Raw genomic sequence first — 19717 nt, 5'->3', positions numbered from 1 at the left:
TTTTATTTTAAAATTACTGAACAGATTGGACTATCTGTGCGGGGCCCAAAGTAGACCCCATTTGCCCGTTGGTTCAATTTCAGGACCCCATGAGTCGGTGGCTTTAGCCAATGGCGAAGCTAGGAATCCCAAGGAGGAACCTTTTCTCAACAAACTAAGAAAATCTATATTATAAAATAGAGCGGTTTTCCATTAAAATGTCTATGCATACTGCTTAGCTCCACAACCTTGCCTTCCAATAAGGTTGAAACACCCCAAGCGTAAGGGTAGGTCGTCGATAGCATAATAACTGAAAAGTTCGGGATCGTACCTACAGAGAATCGAAAATAGCTTAATCGGATTGTAGGTTTAATAAGGTGGATTGTGGCGTTTAAGACGGCCAACTTGGTTTTGCTTTAAACGGTGGAAGACTAAGGCAAAAAACTAGAAAAGAGCTTTATAAACTAAAAGAGGCAAGTCTAGGGATCGTCTAACCCTTGACTAAGGCCTTTACAGATTCTCAATATAACTAAAGCAAGAGTCACAACCGCGTGCTCACGCTCTAAAAATTTAGCTTTAATGACTACGTTTATTGAAAGATGTGATTAAACGGAGGCGAACCAACTTGTTTGTCAAATTAATCGAACACATAGGAGGCCACGAGCCCTCGGTGAGCTGCTTATCAAGACCGCTTGATTAAGCTCCTTACCAAGGAATTGACACCCTTTTGTTTAGACCAAAAATGCAAGTTAGGCTCTATTCCGAAAACTTTGATTTTAAGCATGAGGGTTTGAGAGCCGAATAATCACCTAAGTCCTCGGGAAAGATTATCCCGAGGCTTAGCCAAACGATTACTCATACATAGCTAAAGCATAGAAAAAGCATAAAAACAAGACATTATTTTTAACCAAAGAAATTGAAAACAAGCTTGATATTAACAAGGATCCAAGTCATAGCTTCAACTTTAATAAACGAGAATTGAACAAACGAGAAGTACTTAATTGAGTTCTATGAAAATTACGCTTGAAAAGCTTAAGGAGCTCTAATAGAGAAAAAGACTAGAAAGATAATGGACTAGATACAAAAAGGGTGAGAGAGGGAAACCTTTTATACAAAGTGGTTCTCTCTTTCCTTCAAAATATCAGAAAATATCCAAAAAGTGGGAAGTTGCCACTTATGGAAAGTTAAAAGCTGACAAAAAGTAAGTCGGTAAGCCTCCCGTATCGATACTCTATAGCCGTATCGATACTGAGCTGTCTTGCTCTAAAACCCAGGATTCTCCATAGACGACCCGTATCAATACACACAGAACCGTATCGATACGCTGAAGGCTAGATTTCCTTCTGTTTTAAAACCGTATCCATACTTTAGGAATCGTATCAATACGGTTCTACTTCCTGGCAGATCAAGCTCCTCAAGCCTCGTTTTGCCACCCGACGGCCCATAGCATGCTCCGGCTTCTACGGTTCTTCATCCTTAAGCCCCGACGGCTGGCTTTTTCAAGGGCTTGCCCTCAAAGGTTGTTCAAAACATCAAAATAAGCCCTATTATTCGTGTATCACCTGAAACGCTCAATGGAAAATCTTACGTGCAAAATCACTAAAAACGACAAATATACATTAAATAAATGACATAAAAACGGAACTAGACGCACCAAATATCTACAATATTGGGTGCTTATCACATACAAACAAAAGCAGCCTCTACAATCGTTCAATCGTACTTCCTGTTAACTTTGTAATCGACGGATCGAGTGAATATTTCCTAATGTATAAACCTTTAATAATGTAAAAGTTTTGCTAACATTAAAGAGGATTTCCTTTTAAAATTTACACGTTTTCTAAACATACTCCTTTATTTTCCAATTGATTTTGATTGATTTAATTTTGTTCCCCTTTCCGAAACCTAATTCAACATTAATTTTATATCCTGTATATATGACTTCCTAAAAAGAGTTTTTAAGTTCAAATTTTATTGGCTAAAGAAATTCCATAATTGATTCCATGATTTGGGCATCTATATTATAGAGTACGTAATAATTGATTCCAAATTGATAAAATATTTACAAAGAGCATTACTCTCTCTTTTTTTTTTTTTTTTGATCGGCAAAAGGAAGATACCCGTTCGTGCTTACCAATGTTGGCTATTTCACACCGGAGCCGCAGACCACCACTCTGAATGAACAGTAAATACTGTGGTATCTATCGCATATTTGACTTATTCATTGAATCTCATTTTCTCTCTATTTATCTCACTAGCTATTTGGGAAGCTTACAGTCAATACAGCGAGAATTCTTGGTTATGTAAGCTTAAGGAAACTCTTATGTTTAGCAAGAATTCTTGGTTTATGTTAGCTTACGAAAACTTTTATGTTAGGCTCCGTTTTGCTAAGGTTCTTATTTTTCTATACCTGGATGCAACTAATGGAATTACACCGGTTTGATAACACATGTTGTGTTAGACTATTCTTTGAATTTGAAATTTCGATAAGTAGATTTGGTTGGGAGGAGAGAAAAATTTCTACCTAACGGTTATTTGTAACCTTCTCTCATAGGAGGTGGGATATACACATATACGGAACTCACTCCATGTGAGATGGAGTTAAAAATAACGGTTATATCCAAAAAAAAAATCATAAAAGTACAATTTAATACTTCATTTAGACTGTGTTTAGAATACGTCGCGCTGTGCCTTCAGGCATGAGCATCCACTAGCTCACAATAAAATATAATGAACAGATACTAAGCACAAAAATTACATATTCTCTATTAGGCACAATAGATTGTAGCATGATGTATTTAAAAGCTTCAAACCATAAACACATAAGTCTAAATATTCATTGCTAATTCTTTTGTACAATTAACCCTGACGAGTTTTTAATCACTAGAAATTATCAGTAAATAGAATATTGTGTGTCAATAAATGTATCGAGTTCAAATGCAAATCAATTTTTTCTTTGAAAAGCTAGAAAAATGATGGGTTCAAGCATGCCACAAAAAGTAGCAATTCAATATTTGCCTCGGTGAAATGACCATTTAATTCTCGAAGGGGTGCATTGATTTTGTTAAAAACTCACAACTTCAAAAAGGTGTAAAAAAATAAAAATAAAACAACAGGTGATAATTTTCCGGGGGCACGTGACCTCCTGGGCCTTAACTGGCTCCGCCTCTGGCTGTAGCAGTTCCCTTGGAAGAGATATGGAAAATTGGGATTGGATCCTCTTGATAACTCAATGATGAAGTATCTCCATGTCAAGGCTGTTGTTATCCGGTCCACTATGTAATTCACCTTGGCTGTGAAACATGTGTTGCTCAGAGACCCTCCTTTCTTTGCATTGAAGTTTTTATTTCCTCCATGCATTCCGCCTGGGACCATAGTTTAAATAGCAGTAGCGGACTGTGTAGAGGTAGCGGGAGTTTCGAATGATACGAAGCGGAAATCGAGTGTGTCAGCCGTGAATTTTTTTTAAATTATTTTTTGGCGTCAAAGCACCTATAGCTGCTGTAGCGGTCACATAGTGTCCGTAGTGGTCGTGTAGTGGGAAAAAAACCCTGGATACAAAGCGATACGTAGCGAGAACTAGTCGATATGAGTGTGAGTTTTGGGTAGCAGCATAACGGGATGTAGTGGTACCGGATAGCCTTTGTCACACCCCTTTGCTGATAGTTTTTGAATTTTTATTGGTAAAGTTCTACCCACTATGATCAAAATAATGCTTTTATAACCCTGGGAAGCACCAAATCTGGTCATCAAGGGAATAGGTATTCGCTTAACGGCAGGGTTGAGTCCGTGGTAGAAAGGTGTTGCTGGGTCCGTGTTACTCCATCGTTGGTGTGGCCTGTGGTGGCATGGTTGTGATGGTGGTGGCCGGCTGCACGGTGGTAGTGGCGGTTTTTCTGTTCTGATCTAGGGTTGGTGATCTACGGCTGAGATCGAAGGTGTTCAAAAGGCTAGGGTTAGGTTTTGGGTATTCTTTTGGGCTGGGCTTCAATGTATTGATTTGGGCATTTTAGGTCTTTTCTTTATGTGCTTTATTGTATTATCTGGGTTTTTAGGTCCACGGGTGTTTCTATAGGAGTTTTGGGCTTTGTCCCAACTGAATGTACTTACAACTTTTGGTTGGAACCCCCCTTCCCCTTTTCCTCCTTAATAAAATGTTTTTTTGGATAAAAAAAAAAAGAAAAAAAAAACTATGGTAACAAACGCATCTGGTAGTTGGAAATGATTTGGTGCTTATAATAAAGCATAGGAATTAGATCCTCTCTGGTCCATAAAAATGGGGTGGACCTTCCTCTTATCCTACTTGTGGGCTAATTTTTTTTTGCTCGGCTACTTGTGGGCTATTCATGGGCCCATTTTGAGAATCCAAACTGTTCACGTTTTAGAGATTGTCGATAACGTTAATCACGACAAAAAGCATTTTGATTGGATGCTGGTTGATATAATTTTGAAATGCATTTGCCTTCAGGTTACATGGGTTCTTATTCGGTATTATAATCTTGTTATGTTCTAAGTAAATATTTTCCGAAATCATATCAAACAATATACGATTATAGTACAAGATTTCATCCCAAGGACTAAAAGCTCATTGCTTTTGGGTTGTGCCCTAATAGTCTAGACTTCATACGGTTATAATAAACTAGAGTCAGTTCGATCTTGAGTGTTTGACACAAATTATTTTGATGGATTATAAATTCTGGATTGCAAATTATAGCGTTTGAATTATGGAAAAACTCATAATCAGAATCTGCGAAAGCGTGTGGCATAAATGTGAAAATAAATTATGCATATGTAGAGTGTTTGAAACTAAAGTTTAAAATATTAAAAAGAGTTTTGCAAGTAAAATCAGATTATCGGATTGTGGGTGCATATATGGCCACAATATCCCCGCTTTATTGACCGCTTATGTTAACATATATGATATGACATTATTTTGTTATTTAGTTTGAAACCATTAAAAGAAATTATTGGAGTATTGCATACCATAGGAGTACTACATTATATAACAAAAAACACTCCCCAAAACAATTTTTTTTTTTTTTTTTTGTTGAAAGGAAAGAGGAAGAATTTAAGGAAAAGATTCACGATCTAGACGACTTGGAGGAAGAGTTGAGACGTGCTAGGGACACATCAGGTGTGGCACACCTCAGCCACACCCTTCTCACATGCAGGTGGGACCCGTTCCAGCGGGCTCCACCTACATGTGAGAGGGGTGTGGCTAAGGTGTGCCACACCCGATGTGCCTCTAGCATTTTTGTAATTTGTTTTGGAGGAAGAAGTTGATTTCGAGGATGGTGCCTCTCTTTCTATGGTTTTTTAATATCTAGGTTTGGTGGTTTTGGGTTGTAATCTTGGTTTCGGTTTGCTCCTTTGAGTTTTAGGTTTTTTCTTTTGGTCTTAGGTGTTCTGGCTGTTTGGGTTTTTTCAGCAGTAGTTTTAGATTTGTTTTTTTATGGAGTTTTGGTTGGCTCATTGCTTTCCTTTGGGTTTGGTTCTCGGGTGGCGTTTCGCCGGTGTGTCCTTGATCCATAAAATCTTTGTAATCCTTTTCAAAGATTTATAAAATTTTGTTGCTATCGAAAAAAAAAAAATTTATCTCTACACAATGTTTTTTTTAAAAGGCAAATATTTTTTTTATTAATCTTTAAAAACAAATTATCTCCACACAATGTTACCTTCGGCACATAGAAAAAATAAAAATAAAAAACACTCTCTATACCAGATTGTCATCACATGTTAGCCTGATCAGTACATTAGCAAAAAAAAAACAGTCAATGAGTGAAACTTTGAACGTTGAACCCAAAAGAGTTGAATTTATAGTGAGCTGCAGTAAGTACTAGCTAGCTAAGTAAATAGTAGTTGAAAAGGTTAATGATAGAATAGTCATGTAATAACCTATCATAAGAGAACAAATTTTTTTTAGTAAAGATATATAGTCAATTTTAGGTTGATAATGGAGAAGAGAAAAATGGATGGTACTACAAATTTGAATGGAATGGACATGCCAATCTTTCGCTTTGGTTGTAGCCATGGATTTGGATTTGGATTTGAATCTAATATTACGGTAATCGGTGTTATGCCCACCGCTCTCTTTTACCACTTAACATTTTACTGTCTGTTTCGGCAATTAATGGTCCGGATTTTAAAAAAACTCTTCCAGAAAAGTCTGGTAAGAGTACCATCGATTGAAAACACTTTTTTGGAAAGAGTACCATCGATCCAAAACACTAAAAACTCTTCCAAAAAGGCCTGGTAAGAGTACCAACGATTGAAAATATTTTTTGGATGATAAAATTGAGAGCGGTGGAATCGGGAAAGCGGTAAAAATTGAGCAGTAAACGTAGAATTTCTGTATTACCAGGGTGTGGGGGCTAAAGGCCAACGGTGAGACAAAACCTGAAAGAGAAGAAAGGAAATAAAAAAATGAGGCAAATGGGATAAAGTGTTTAAGAAGTTATGCTCTTATTAATTAAAGAGAGGGGAATATGTGTGGAAAGTGGAGGGATTCAAACCAAAAAGGAATATAACATAAAATAATAAATAAAAAAAAGAAAAAAGAAAATGATATAGACCGGGGAGCGAGAGAGAAAGAGGGAGTGATGGGGGCTGTCAATGGAAAGAGGTGATCAGCCACCGAGTTAGGAATCGAAGTTGAAAAGGATCAAACAATGAAAGAAATATTGGTAGGATTATGAATTGGAGGATCCGACCAAAATTTTGGTAAGATTGTTCACTTACCTTGTTGAGAAAAGACGAAAGTACGTAGATATACCTTATAAATTATCACTTTTTGTTACAAAGACTCCTTCACATTTAAAAGCGTCCATGCAGACTCCTTCAACTAATCTCCGTTACCCAAGTGACACCCCTCCGTCTCTAAACCGTTTGAGATGAACCCCCTCATCCATAATTCGGACAAAGATACCCTTGTTGCATTTCGTACATATACCCCCTCTAACCCTTCTCTTTTTTCCCTCTACAAACAACCTTCAATCAAAACCCAAAATCAGCAAATAGATTTGAAACTTTGGTTCATATATATATAGTCCTTTTCAGGTCCAGTTGCCCGAATTTTCTTACGGTCCGAATTTGTGTCTTAGCTCCCATTTCCCGATCGATTTACGATGATCCGAGCCACTCAATGTATTCAGAACATGATTTTAAGGGTATCCGCGAAAAATCAACAAAAAAAATGACCGGGAAGGGCTTGATCCGAGCAGTTTTTTTATTGAGCGGTCAATCAAAAAACTGCTCGGATCAAGCCCTTCTTGGTCATTTTTTTGCTGATTTCTCGCGGGTACCCTTAAAATCACGTTCTGATCACATTGAGCAACTCGGATCATCACAAATCGATCGGAAAATGAAAAATTCAGACCATAAGAAAATCCGGGCGAGTGGACCTGAAAATTACTATATATATATATATATATGTGGGGGCCAATTTCACACATACAATTTAAAAAAAAAAAAAAAACCTCCATCTCAACCACTCTCCTCCACTTCTCTTCTCCCACACCTCTCTCCTTTCCCTCGTCTTATTCCCTTCTCATTTCTTATCAGCAAAAGAACCACCGCGGCACCTGTGGCCGTCGCGCCACGGTTTTCGCGCTATTTTTTTATGGTTATATACGGAAGATTCTATTTAAAATGATTGATGTAAAGAAAAAAGAAATTGTATAAAAAGAAAAAAACGATTAGAACAACGACTGATAGAATAAATGTATAATATAAATGTTAGAGGGTTTCCGTGGAACAAAGTGATAGTTGAGGGAATGTTCATATACTTTTGCCTTATAAAAAATGGTATCTTGGTCATTTCCTCCATTCCGTTAACAGAGTTAGCACTTTTTTCATTTTCAGTAGTTAAGGGGGTCTGTATAGACGTTTTTAAATGAGAGAGGGTCTCTATGGAAAAAAGTAATAGTTGAGAGGGGTGTTTATGTACTTTCGCCTTGAGAAAATTACTTTACTCTCTGCATAATTATCAATAAATTTTTCTATTTATCTCTCTCTACCATCTAAGGGGGTTTCATTTCATTTCAATGGAAACGTACTATTCCAATACTATCGAGGACGGACGCAAAGTTTTATAGTACAGGCATGGGCGAACTTTAAAACAAATCATTGATATAAAGATGTAGTTGTATTTTCTTCCAAAACTCTAGAATGGGTGGTTGTTCAATTATTCAAACTATGCTCGAGCGAACATATATACTTCTTGACGTTTTTTCGTACATAAGAGCAGGTGAGTGATTTTCGCACTTTTTTTTTTTTTTTTTTTTTGCTGCTCCTTCTTTTGTCTTTATTCATATATAGTTACAATATTGTCTTTTAATGATCTCATTTTTTGGCACAACTAAGAACAATATTATATTTTTACATAATTAAAAGACAAAAAGGGGAGTGCGGTTATTAAAAAAATGGAGTGCAAAAATCAAACAACTATAATTCTAAAGAAAATTTGAAACATGGACGGAACAGTAGTCCGGACTCATCCACCTCCTCTTGTCGGCCGTTGATAATATCACTATAATTTTATTGGAAGTTCCAATCTCCGAACGCAACAAGAGCGCGGTCCGGAATCAGATGTGATATGCGCCTCAATTTAATATGCATGTGTGGCCCATGCAATATATTTTATGAAGTACCCCTTTTGTCGTTGCTTTTTAAGCACATGTGACATGTAGTAGTACACAGGAAGAGAGAGAGAGAGAGAGAGAGAGAGAGAGAGAGAGAGAGAGAGAGAGAGAGAGAGATATGGCGGGTCATACCAATGGAAGCACAGAGTCTTTCGTCAAGATCCCAGAGATCAAGTTCACAAAGCTATTCATCAATGGAGAATTTGTCGATTCCATTTCAGGTTCTCTCTCTCTCTCTCTCTCTCTCTCTCTCTCTCTCTCTCTCTCTCTGTACTGGGACTTCACTTCATATTAATTACCTTCTCAAAGGAATAGATGCTTATTCTAGTAGGAAATTAAAGGGGGAGGAGATTTACACGGCGGGGATGCGGCGGGGGAGGAGGCACAGACCGACCTGACCTTTGCATCTCTTCTACGCTAGCTATTCCTCTTTTTTTCTCTCTCTAGAAAGTTTCTCCTCTCTTTTGTTTGTAAAAAATAAACGAGATTGTTTCGATCAAACAGTACGTCAATAACCGAAACGTGTCGAGTACCGTTAAATATATATAAACTCATGTGCATCGAACGGTGTTGGACGTGGTTGTTTTTAAACTTGTGTAGCATTGCTTTTTTTTAATAAACTTAGTGTGAGCTAGGAATAATTTTAATTTTTTTGGTATATATTTGTAATATTAGTATCTTTCAATCTTTTGTTTAATCTTGGTTAACACTCAAACAATTTTAGAACACCCCAGTGTTTTTAAACTTATGTGTAGCATTGCTCTTTTTTCTTTTCTTTTTTTATCATAATTTTTTTTATATAAATCTTTGAAAAGAATTACAAATATTTAACGGATCACGGGCACATCCAAAAAAAAAAAATTTTCTGGATGAACATTTATAGTTTCTTCCGGCCTCCTTTGGATCAAAATCCTGACTCTGCCATCATCTCTCTATGAAACATACAACAATCAATTCAGATAACCAAATTCAGGATTAAAGGGAAATCACCATATTCTATGTCACAAATATCTGATGCTTGGTAACCTTTTTAATTATACTTGTGTAGGAGTAATTTGTTTTAGTATTGCTCCCAATATTGTGATAATTGAACACTTTACCGGCGTGTTTATTAGAAGTAAAAAATGACGGGATATGGAAAAAAATTCGACTCTACCCATCATTGGGGTTCGCTTTCATTTTCACAACCGGATATAAAATCCCGGATAATCATTTATGCTAGTATACCCGGATAAAATTTGGACACCTCTCGCCCTATCCAAATTACGTCTCCCTCCATATCCACCTTCAAAATAGTACAACTTTGCCATTATTATTCACGGACATACATACTATCATTCATCCATAGTCCCTTACTCAACCAAACCCTACATGACTCATCGATAATCCCCCGTTTTATTATATCTCCCTTCTTCCTATATCCCGTTATGCTCTATGTAAAATTTGACCGCTAACAAACGGGCCGTTTCAGGGAAAACGTTTGAGACGATAAGTCCGAGAACAGGGGAAGTGATAACGAGGGTTGCAGAGGGCGACAGGGAAGACGTTGATTTGGCTGTCAAGGCGGCTCGAGATGCTTTCGACAATGGACCCTGGCCTCGCTTACCTGGCTCTGTATGTATCTATTTCCTTGTAAATGCTATAATTATTAGTATATGATAAACTTCTTGGAGAGTTCTATGTCTATATAATAGTGATAGGCTATAAGTTGGCTAACCACCGCAAGCAATTTATTTCTCTTTTTTTGGTCCTAGTAGTTCACTTGCTCGGTACTCTCTCTCTCCCTCTCTCTCTCTCTCTCTTTGGGACACATCCTAGTGTGTTCGAGCCAGGTTGTTTACCGCATACTTGCATCTTGACTAATTTCTGGGAGACCAATTTCATTAAAGTCAGGGATATTCCGCATGATGATCTGGACTTGTAAGAGTTGATAACACTTAAGAGGTTTTGAATCCAAAATCTTAGGAGAGAATATTCCTAAGTCTTAGCATGTGAGTAAGCCAACGCTGGGGCTGCTTCAAGAAGAAGTTTTTTTGTTCAACTTTCATCAAATTTTGCATGAATTAACAGAAAATAACTCTTCACTATTCCAAATATTTTCGTAACAAGCCAAGATAATCCATAATATTTAGGTGTATCATAAATACTCATTCCCTCCTTGCCTCAACCTTTCCAAAAGGGAAGGACCTCTCCCTCTGGGGGTGGGAGTGGGAAGATCATGATCGGAAAGCAGACCAAAAGCTATGGAATTTGGGTGTGGGTCTTTTGTGAAAAAGGAATGAATATTTAGTTGTGTATCCTAAACACTCAACCCGTAATTCGTAACTGACAAAAATAATACTTAACAAATCAATCCATAAAAATACATACTCCCTTCATTTCAAATTGATGGTCCTTCTTTTCTTTTATGGATGTCTCAAAATGAATGTCCATTTTAAAAAGTCAACATAAAAAATTGTGAAAAATTACTCTTTCACCATTTTCTTTTCTATATTAAGTGTCATGTCAAGCATAAAGTAGGGGTAAATTAAAAAAGTCAACACCAATTATATTTCTCATCATTCTATCTATAAAAATTCGCTTCCCGAAACAAGTAAATTGGGACGGTAGGAGCATAAAGCATGAACCATAACATCCGTAACTACCTTGAAGGCTAATATGTCCCGATCTTATCCTGCTCCTTGAAGGCCTAACATTGGTTTTTGTATCTTTCTTTGCATCCAACACTTTGTTACATGCTTATCTATCCTTGTCTTAATTTGGCTTCATGTTTTGTCATGCTTCCATTATCTGGCTTGGACTTTTTTCTTGATGTACCCTTTGTCAAGTACTCCTTCCGTCTGGATTTAATAGTCATTCTGGGAGTTCGTGTCTTTTTTAATCGATTATATCTTGTAATTTATAATATTTTATGTAATTTTTGAAAACATTGTCTTATAGAACTAATTGAGATCTATCAAACAAAATCTATATTGAATATAAAATTCATTACCAATTTAAAGATATAACTCATTTTTTATCCGGTTAGAATTGAACGATGAACTATTAAATCCGGAAGGAGGGAGTATTAATAAATTTTATTGCCGATAAAAAAAAATCCGTAACTACCCACTATAACTTTACTTTCGACGATACACATGCACCTACTCGCAACTACATAATTTGCACCATATATTATAGCTTTCTCTTTGCTAGCTAGAAATAAGTAACGAATGAGACGCAACACGAGCAGAATAAACAAATGAATGATGATGAGAAAACGACGGGGTCCTATACCAAATTTATTTACTTGGGTTTTGGTCCTACCATCAGTAGTTTATTGCATTGGTCTCGTCACTTAATTTGTCTACGCACTTGAATCTTGACAACTAGTCCCTATTCCCCAAGCAAGGCCAGAAAGGAAAACACAGAAACAACAAAGGGCTGCTAAAGTCGAGGGTAGCTCCAAGTGACGACAAGAATAGTGTAAAACTCAGATATTTTGAATTCGAAACTTGGCAACCTCTTGGAGTTATGCCGCAAAAGAGAAATCTCTTGTGAATCATCTAGTTTCAGCGTGGATGGTCTGTCTTTGACCAAACCGGTGGACTGGGGAGAGGAATAGTAGTGATGCGTGTAAGCTGACTTAGACACTTTCGACTGTTAAAAAAAAACCAAAACAAGAAAAGGGCACTTGCACAATTGGAGAGTTTTTTAAGTAGTAGTTGTACCTGCAGGTAAATGATGGATATATAATAATAATCATATACTATGACAAAATAAATTTATCAGAGCAATAGTTATGGAATTTATCAAAGACAGACAGGCAACTTAATACCGCCGCTTAGCAAAAAAAAACTTAATACCGCCGTGATTTCACAAAATTAAACGTTGACCTTAAGTTTGAAAAATTAACTATTCTAATTAATCCCAACCATAATTGAATACGTGCCCCACTCAAACTACTTTTTAGACCCTAAAATGCAGGTTGGTTTTAGGACTATGATTTAATTTACTCTTTAATTTGGGACGTTTACGTATACGTAAAGTATAATATAGTTACAGAAATATCTTTAATTTGCAATGCAAAATTTTCGAAACACTTTAAACTCATTAAATTCTGTTGCAAAAATATTCATGAACAACTTGATTGAGCAGTAATATTCTTGTATCCAGTATAAAAAAAAAACATTTATTGTACTACCATATAAGTAGTTATCCATTGCGGATAAAAATTGTATGGAAAATGCTGACTTCCGCTCATTAGACGTAGGATAATGGATAGAAAGTGTATCGATATTCGAAAAAAATGTATTGATATCCGTAAAATGTGTATTGATATCCGAACTTGTTTGACATTATATACGTATCATCCTCCGTCTACTGAGCGGAGGTTAGCAAGACCGAAATTGTACTAAGGTTATTGAATAGGTAAGTAAGGAACTTCTTAACCGGTGTATAAATCCATTCACTAATTGCCACTTTCGAAGGCCTGAAATAGGGCCTCCTCGGACTTGCAATCCAATCTCATCCACAATCCGGCTGATCAAACCAAGCGATAGTGTTTTTTTGTTTTTATACTCAAAAAGTTTATTCAAGAAAACTTGACAAATGCTATATCAAGTCGGGGAGAGAGAAAGCAAATCCAACCAAAAATTGAATTAAAAAACACCAAATGGGACAAAGCCCAAAACACCCAATGGGTCAAACCTGAAACACCTAAGAGAGTAAAGCCATTAAAACACCTTAAGGGTCAGGACGAAACACCTAATAGGCCAAGTCCAAAACTTAAAAAAAAAAAAATTATCCTACAGAGAAGAAAACCATATTCCTAGCAGAAGTAAATTGAAGATGGTAAATCCTTGCTAAATGTGCTGCAAACTTCTGTGCATGCCTTATCATACAATAGTTCAGACTAAGCCCAAGAAAGGATAAATTTTTTGGTGCCGGGTGGTGGGTATATCCCACGTGGTATCAGCTCGGCACATCCGAGCCGTCCAATACACTTTTGGATAGCTCGGATTGAAATTCTCTCTCTTCTTTCCCCCCAACACTTTTTCTCTCATTTTTCTCTGTCAAAATTTGAGCCGTCCAAAAAAGCAATGGATTGCTCGGATGCGCCGAGCGGACACCACATGGTACCCACCCGGCACTGAAAAATTTTCCCCAAGAAATAGATTTTCTCTAAGGCACTCATTGTCAAAATGAAGTACCACGTGGAGGATAAAAAAAAAAGTACCACGTGATTGCAATTTTTCACTGTTATATATGCTGTAATTTTTTTATTTTATTTTTTGTGTATTCTAAAATAGCAGAGAAGACTATTAGCATAACATATTTTTGCAACAATATGCATAACATGGTGATGTGACATTGCGTCGTTGATTGCTCATTGCTGTAAATAACATCTCATTCAATCGCCAATGAAGTAGTGTCGCATGAGCATCTTGTGCAAAATATTGTGTTAATAGCAATTGTACTACCTAGATAGTCTTTCATTTTTATTTTTTGTTGAGTGGCGATTAGGAAAGGCGAAGGATAATGATGAAATACGCCGACTTGGTAGACGAAAATGCTGAGGAACTGGCTGCCTTGGACACCATTGATGCCGGGAAGTTATTCGGATTGGGGAAGGCCTTGGACATTCCTGGAGCCGCACAGGGCCTACGATACTATGCAGGTGCTGCCGATAAAATCCATGGAGAGACGCTAAAAATGTCGAGAGAGCTCCAAGGGTACACGTTGCGTGAGCCTATTGGTGTCGTAGGCCACATCATTCCTTGGAACTTCCCAACCAACATGTTCTTCATGAAGGTTAGCCCAGCTTTAGCCGCCGGGTGCACCATGGTGGTCAAGCCTGCTGAGCAAACCCCGCTTTCAGCTCTCTTTTATGCTCATCTGGCTAAGCAGGTAATTAACTTTACGTATATTTGTATGAATGTTCGAGAGTGCTTTGATCCACAGAGTAGTGTTTGGTAGCAGCTTTAAGCATTTGTTATTGTAGAGTGAATCTATAGCCAATATATGTTTTCTTGATTCCTTTAAGGCTCTTCTGACATTTTGTTTCTGTTTCGGCTTGTTTTTCTTTTTCCAATCAGGCTGGTATACCTGATGGAGTGATCAATGTTATAACGGGATTTGGACCGACAGCCGGGGCTGCCATAGGCTCTCATATGGATATCGATAAGGTGATCCATTGTTTTGTACAATTTTGTATAGGCCCGGGGTTTTAAACATCACATATCGGCTGACATGGCTCGTGTTTTCTGCTTCCCAATACGTTACCCTTCTGCATACTCTGGAGAATAAACTTACTTTTCGTATCAAACGGGTCTACAACCAATTCGTTGCCTAGTTCATAGCCGATCTAGTCGATTGTCGAGTAATGAGGCCAATTGGTTGTTTTTTCTTTGGCCCTTCAGATTCTATCAATTAAGGAACACAAACTAGAATCTGCTATGCATACGGTTTGATATTCTCAGTTCTGTTTGGAAGTGATTTTCGCGGTTACACGGACTCATAACATGCCTATGTGTCTAAATTGCCATTTTTATAGGTCAGTTTTACAGGGTCCACAGAAGTGGGACGTCTTGTGATGCAGGCTGCAGCAACTAGCAACTTAAAAGCCGTCTCGCTCGAGCTAGGAGGGAAGTCCCCTCTAATAATTTTCGATGATGCAGATGTTGAGAAAGCCGCAGATCTTGCACTTTTGGGAATCCTATATAACAAGGCAGAGTAACTTTCGTTTTGTTTTCCTTGAAATTTTCCTCAACACTATGAACTTTGCTTTTATGCTCACAAAGAGAGTGCTTGAATAGGCTCCTCAATTCGTTGTTCTTCGTTTGCAGGGTGAAATATGCGTGGCAGGTTCTCGTGTTTTTGTTCAAGAAGGGATTTACGATAAACTCGTGAAGAAGTTGGCAGAGAAGGCAAAGACATGGGTGGTTGGGGATCCTTTTGATCCTACTGTTCGTCAAGGACCTCAGGCAAAATCTCGAAACTCGGAACTTTCTTTATCAGTGAAAGTACTTCTTTTCGAAAAATCAAAAGCGCACGTATGTAATAGCTGATAAAGATGCACATTACATCTGGTGCAGGTAGATAAGACTCAGTTTGACAAAATATTGGCGTACATTGAGCAAGGCAAGAAAGAAGGAGCCACTCTGTTAACCGGTGGTAAGCCCTGCGGTGAGCAAGGATACTACATTGAGCCGACAATTTTCACAAACGTTGCGGTAAACTCCATTTCAATATGAAACAAGATGGATTTGACTAAACGCACTTAATTTCGGCCACTGGAAATATACACTGCTCATCTTCTTCTCATAATGTTGTTGGTTTGTTCAGGACAACATGAAAATTGCGAGGGAGGAGATTTTCGGACCAGTCATGTCACTGATGAAGTTCAAGTGAGTCCAACTTTTCGATCACCTTATCTTCTTTGTGTCCCTAATACTAAGTAATAAACAAAACTCAAACGAGAGTTTCAGTTTCATAAAAATGTTTGATACTACCGAAAATAGGCGCGCACACAAAAAATAGCAGAGTGAAATCGTTTATCCTCCATATCCTATCCAGTGGACTTCCATCTTACGATTAGAGTTAGAGCGCCAAAAGACAACCATTTCTTTTCTCATCATGATGAAAGACCACAAATTTTCTAGGGTAATAACAAGCAAGGACGTGTTAGACTGGATTTGATTGTTGGTTCTTCTTACGGTATTCAACTAAGTACAGGGCGATGGACTTCTTACTCCTCGTAGCAACTCTTTATCAAAGCTTTCTATCCTTCGAGCAAATGCGAAGATGGTAGCTGTGGAAGCATTCTTTTTCTAAGTTTTTTTCCTCATAAAAATGTTGCAGGACTATAGATGAGGCAATAAAGAGAGCCAATGACACAAGATACGGCCTAGCAGCAGGCATTGTGACCGACAACTTGAACGTGGCGAACACTGTTTCAAGATCAATCCGTGCTGGTATCATCTGGATCAACTGTTACTTCGGGTTTGACTATGATTGCCCCTATGGAGGGTATAAAATGAGCGGGTTTGGAAGAGATATGGGAATGAATGCTCTTGACATGTATCTCCATGTCAAGTCTGTTGTTACTCCCATATATAATTCACCCTGGCTTTGAACATTTGTTGCTTAGCATATTTGCTACGGTGCTTTGAACCATTCATTTCCTTGCTGCAGCCTTGTATTTTTCCTTGCTTCTCTGATCCTCTCAACAGAAGAAAAAAAACCATTGCGAATAAGTGGTCCAAATTCAATCTTGCTCGTGGGGTCCTCCGGAATGAATTGAGCCACATTGAATTTTTCTGTACAAAATCTCAGCATTAGTTATGTGCGTAGAATTGCTCATCTTTCTAATAGGTTGTGAAAACCGAGGTATTCTTGGTTCAAAAATGTGAAATGACTCCTCAGCGGAGTAGTAGAAAACATGATTTCTTGCTTACAGAAGAATCTGGAAAGGTACTGCGTAGTCAAAGTTACCCCACTTGTTATGAAGAGGGTAATTCGCGTGACCTAGAACCGTGCCATAACAATGGGGTGATGAGCACCCATCATCCTCTCAGGCCTCGATATACATGTGCACAACATATTTGCGTAAGCTAACAAGCCAACCGAGTTTGGGGTAGAGCAACTTTGTGAATGACTTGCGAAGGATGTCATACGATTATAGCAAGCACCACACCCATATCTTTTGGTGTATTTCGGTTCAAAATCGGGATTCTCTGGACAAAGGAGAATCTTTACGGGTAAACTAAAAAGGCTCCCCCTTACAGCAAGTGAAATGTTCTCAGGCAGCGCTAACGTCTTATCACTTGTCCATTCCAAAATTTGGATGCCAAGCCCACCTCTTTACAACACATTCAAAATATGTAGAGCACAGAAAGGACTGCACTCAATTGCCAACAAAAATGGAATGAAGCTCATATGTGTGCCAAAAAACATGATACTTCACTTCCTATATATTTTAGCTTAAAAGCATGTAACTGCTTGAGAGAAAGATGACCATTATGTTCTCAAATCAAGAATAGACTCTGTGAACATACCTTAGATAGTTCTGCCAAATTTCTCGTGAATTAGGAGCATCACTCTTGCTTCCAAGGGACGTGATCTTCAAATTCCAAGTTGACTCCCTCCCAACCATCCTCTCTCACGTCATTTCATCCACATAAAATCTTTTTCAATGGAAGCTCATTAGGGAGGGCAAAATCATGCCTCTCTCAATCATGAAATCTTTGCTCTGGATCACCCTTGATGCAAACCTCTTCAATCAGGAATTATTAGCGCGCAAATAATAACCAAAACCCAAATTAATTCCAAGTCCAAACAATGAGGTCTTAAACTCACCAGGTCGCCTAGACATCAAATTTTTCGAGAATTCGATCAAAATATCACTCTCCATCCAACCTTCTTCTTTTTTTTTTTTCCAACCTAATTCACTATTTCTCCTACTTCTTCCTAAATCTCCCAATCTCTCTCTTCATATCCCACTTCCTGATCAACGATTTCCCTCAAATCTCCTTCATGCTTAGACTTGGAGATCTACTCGGGCAAAATGGTTTCCAAACCCATTTTTCCTCAAATACCGCCTCCAAAGCTACTTTCCAAATCATTTTCCTCATAACTGTTTGCCAGCCCTCAGCCATCACTTTTTTCCCTCTCCAAGAAAAGCTGCAAGTCTACGACCATTCAAGCAGCAACAGAGAACTACAATGGACTCAACCTCAACCTCTGTTCTAAATGGCGGCCGCCGAGGCCGCCTAGGCGCTTGGAGGTACCCTGCCACCACGCCAATACCCCTTGGCGTTTGATTTGAAGCCCAGGGAGGTTTGGCGGTGTTTGGCGGCCGCCTAGGCGGCCTTGGCGGTCTTGGTGGCCACCTAGGCGGCCTTGGCGGCCATGGCGGTCTCGGCGATTTGGCGCCCAGGGAGGTTTGGCGGCCGCCTAGGCGGCCTTGGCGGTCTTGGCGGTAGTCTTGGCGGCATCATCGACGTCTTTGGAGGCCTTTGGCGGCCTAAAATGTATAGTATTAAACTAATGTAGATCAAGTTTTGGAAGGGTATGGAGGAGAAGAGTTAAAGAAAGGAAATGAACTTTTAACTTGGCATTAGGAATCTACGATCTCGTTTATTTCTACTTATTGTCTTATTCAACTTATTTGCAAGTTGCTACTACTTAATTTCATTTGGGTTTGTACATTAAACTTTGCATTATGGTTATGTAGAACTTTGAACTTGTATTATGGATACATAGAATATAGTTTGATTGGATAATGGTTTGTTAAAAAAAAAAAAAAAGGCCGAATTGCTTGGCGGCGCCTAGGCGGCTTGGCGCTTGGAGGTGGGTCTCCGCCCTACTAGCGCCAAGCGCCATTTAGAACATTGACCTCAAAGGAAGAAAGCATATTACGTGAAGTATGTTGGCATGGATTAAGCTTCTACATACAGTTTTTTGGAGTTCCGGCTAGTGCTTGGCCAATTTTGAGTTCTGGCTGTTTGTTTGGCTGCTATTGCCAAAGATACTGATTGCACGGGGGAAATGTTCTAGGGCATTATGGGCGTGGGGTTCCCTACGGTTTTCGGGTATTCACTTGCACATAGTTGTCTTGGATTAAGCTTCTACAGACTGACTTTGTGGAGTTCAACTAGAACTTGGCCAATTACAAGTTCTGGTTGCTTGTTTGGCTACTGTGCCAAAGATACTGATTTGACGTGAAATGTTCTAGGGCATCATGGGCCTCGGGTTCTCTACGGTTTAAGCCTAGGGTGTTCAATCGACTACATACCCTTTTGTGAGGCACTTAAACATGGTATGGTTTGTGAGGAACATAACAAGCGTTTTATCTATCTTGGAGTTGTCTGGGTTGGAGTCAGATAGGAGTCTCCACAATTCTCAACAGAAAAAGGAATAATAAGACAGAGAAAATCTCAAGACTCCCTACTTGCTCAGCTAGAAGTCAGTTCAGGAAAAAAATCTGCTGATAATTCCAACTAGTACAGGGGAAATAATCACAAACATGAGCGAAAGCGAAAGCTATTAATGCCATATTTCTACAAAGTACAAACCAATATCTAGCAACTGAGATGGAGGCCATGGTAGTCCGAAAA

General features: G+C 38.4%; 1 protein-coding gene across 1 annotated transcript; it reads left to right on the top strand.

Moving 5' to 3' along the window:
* Positions 1-8469: 8469 nt before the first annotated feature.
* On the top strand, positions 8470-16928 carry LOC131302148 (aldehyde dehydrogenase family 2 member C4-like). The gene is made up of 9 exons (XM_058328762.1): positions 8470-8839; positions 10090-10232; positions 14124-14507; positions 14696-14785; positions 15154-15327; positions 15446-15583; positions 15695-15832; positions 15945-16006; positions 16461-16928. The coding sequence occupies exons 1-9, from the start codon at positions 8737-8739 to the stop codon at positions 16732-16734; spliced, it is 1506 nt and encodes a 501-aa protein (XP_058184745.1). The 5' UTR covers positions 8470-8736; the 3' UTR covers positions 16735-16928.
* Positions 16929-19717: the final 2789 nt, after the last annotated feature.

This window comes from Rhododendron vialii, chromosome 1a, assembly GCF_030253575.1.
Source record: "Rhododendron vialii isolate Sample 1 chromosome 1a, ASM3025357v1".
NCBI lineage: Eukaryota > Viridiplantae > Streptophyta > Magnoliopsida > Ericales > Ericaceae > Rhododendron > Rhododendron vialii.
The sequence above is the reverse complement of the archived record's forward strand: the minus strand, read 5'-3'. Positions and strand labels throughout refer to the sequence as shown.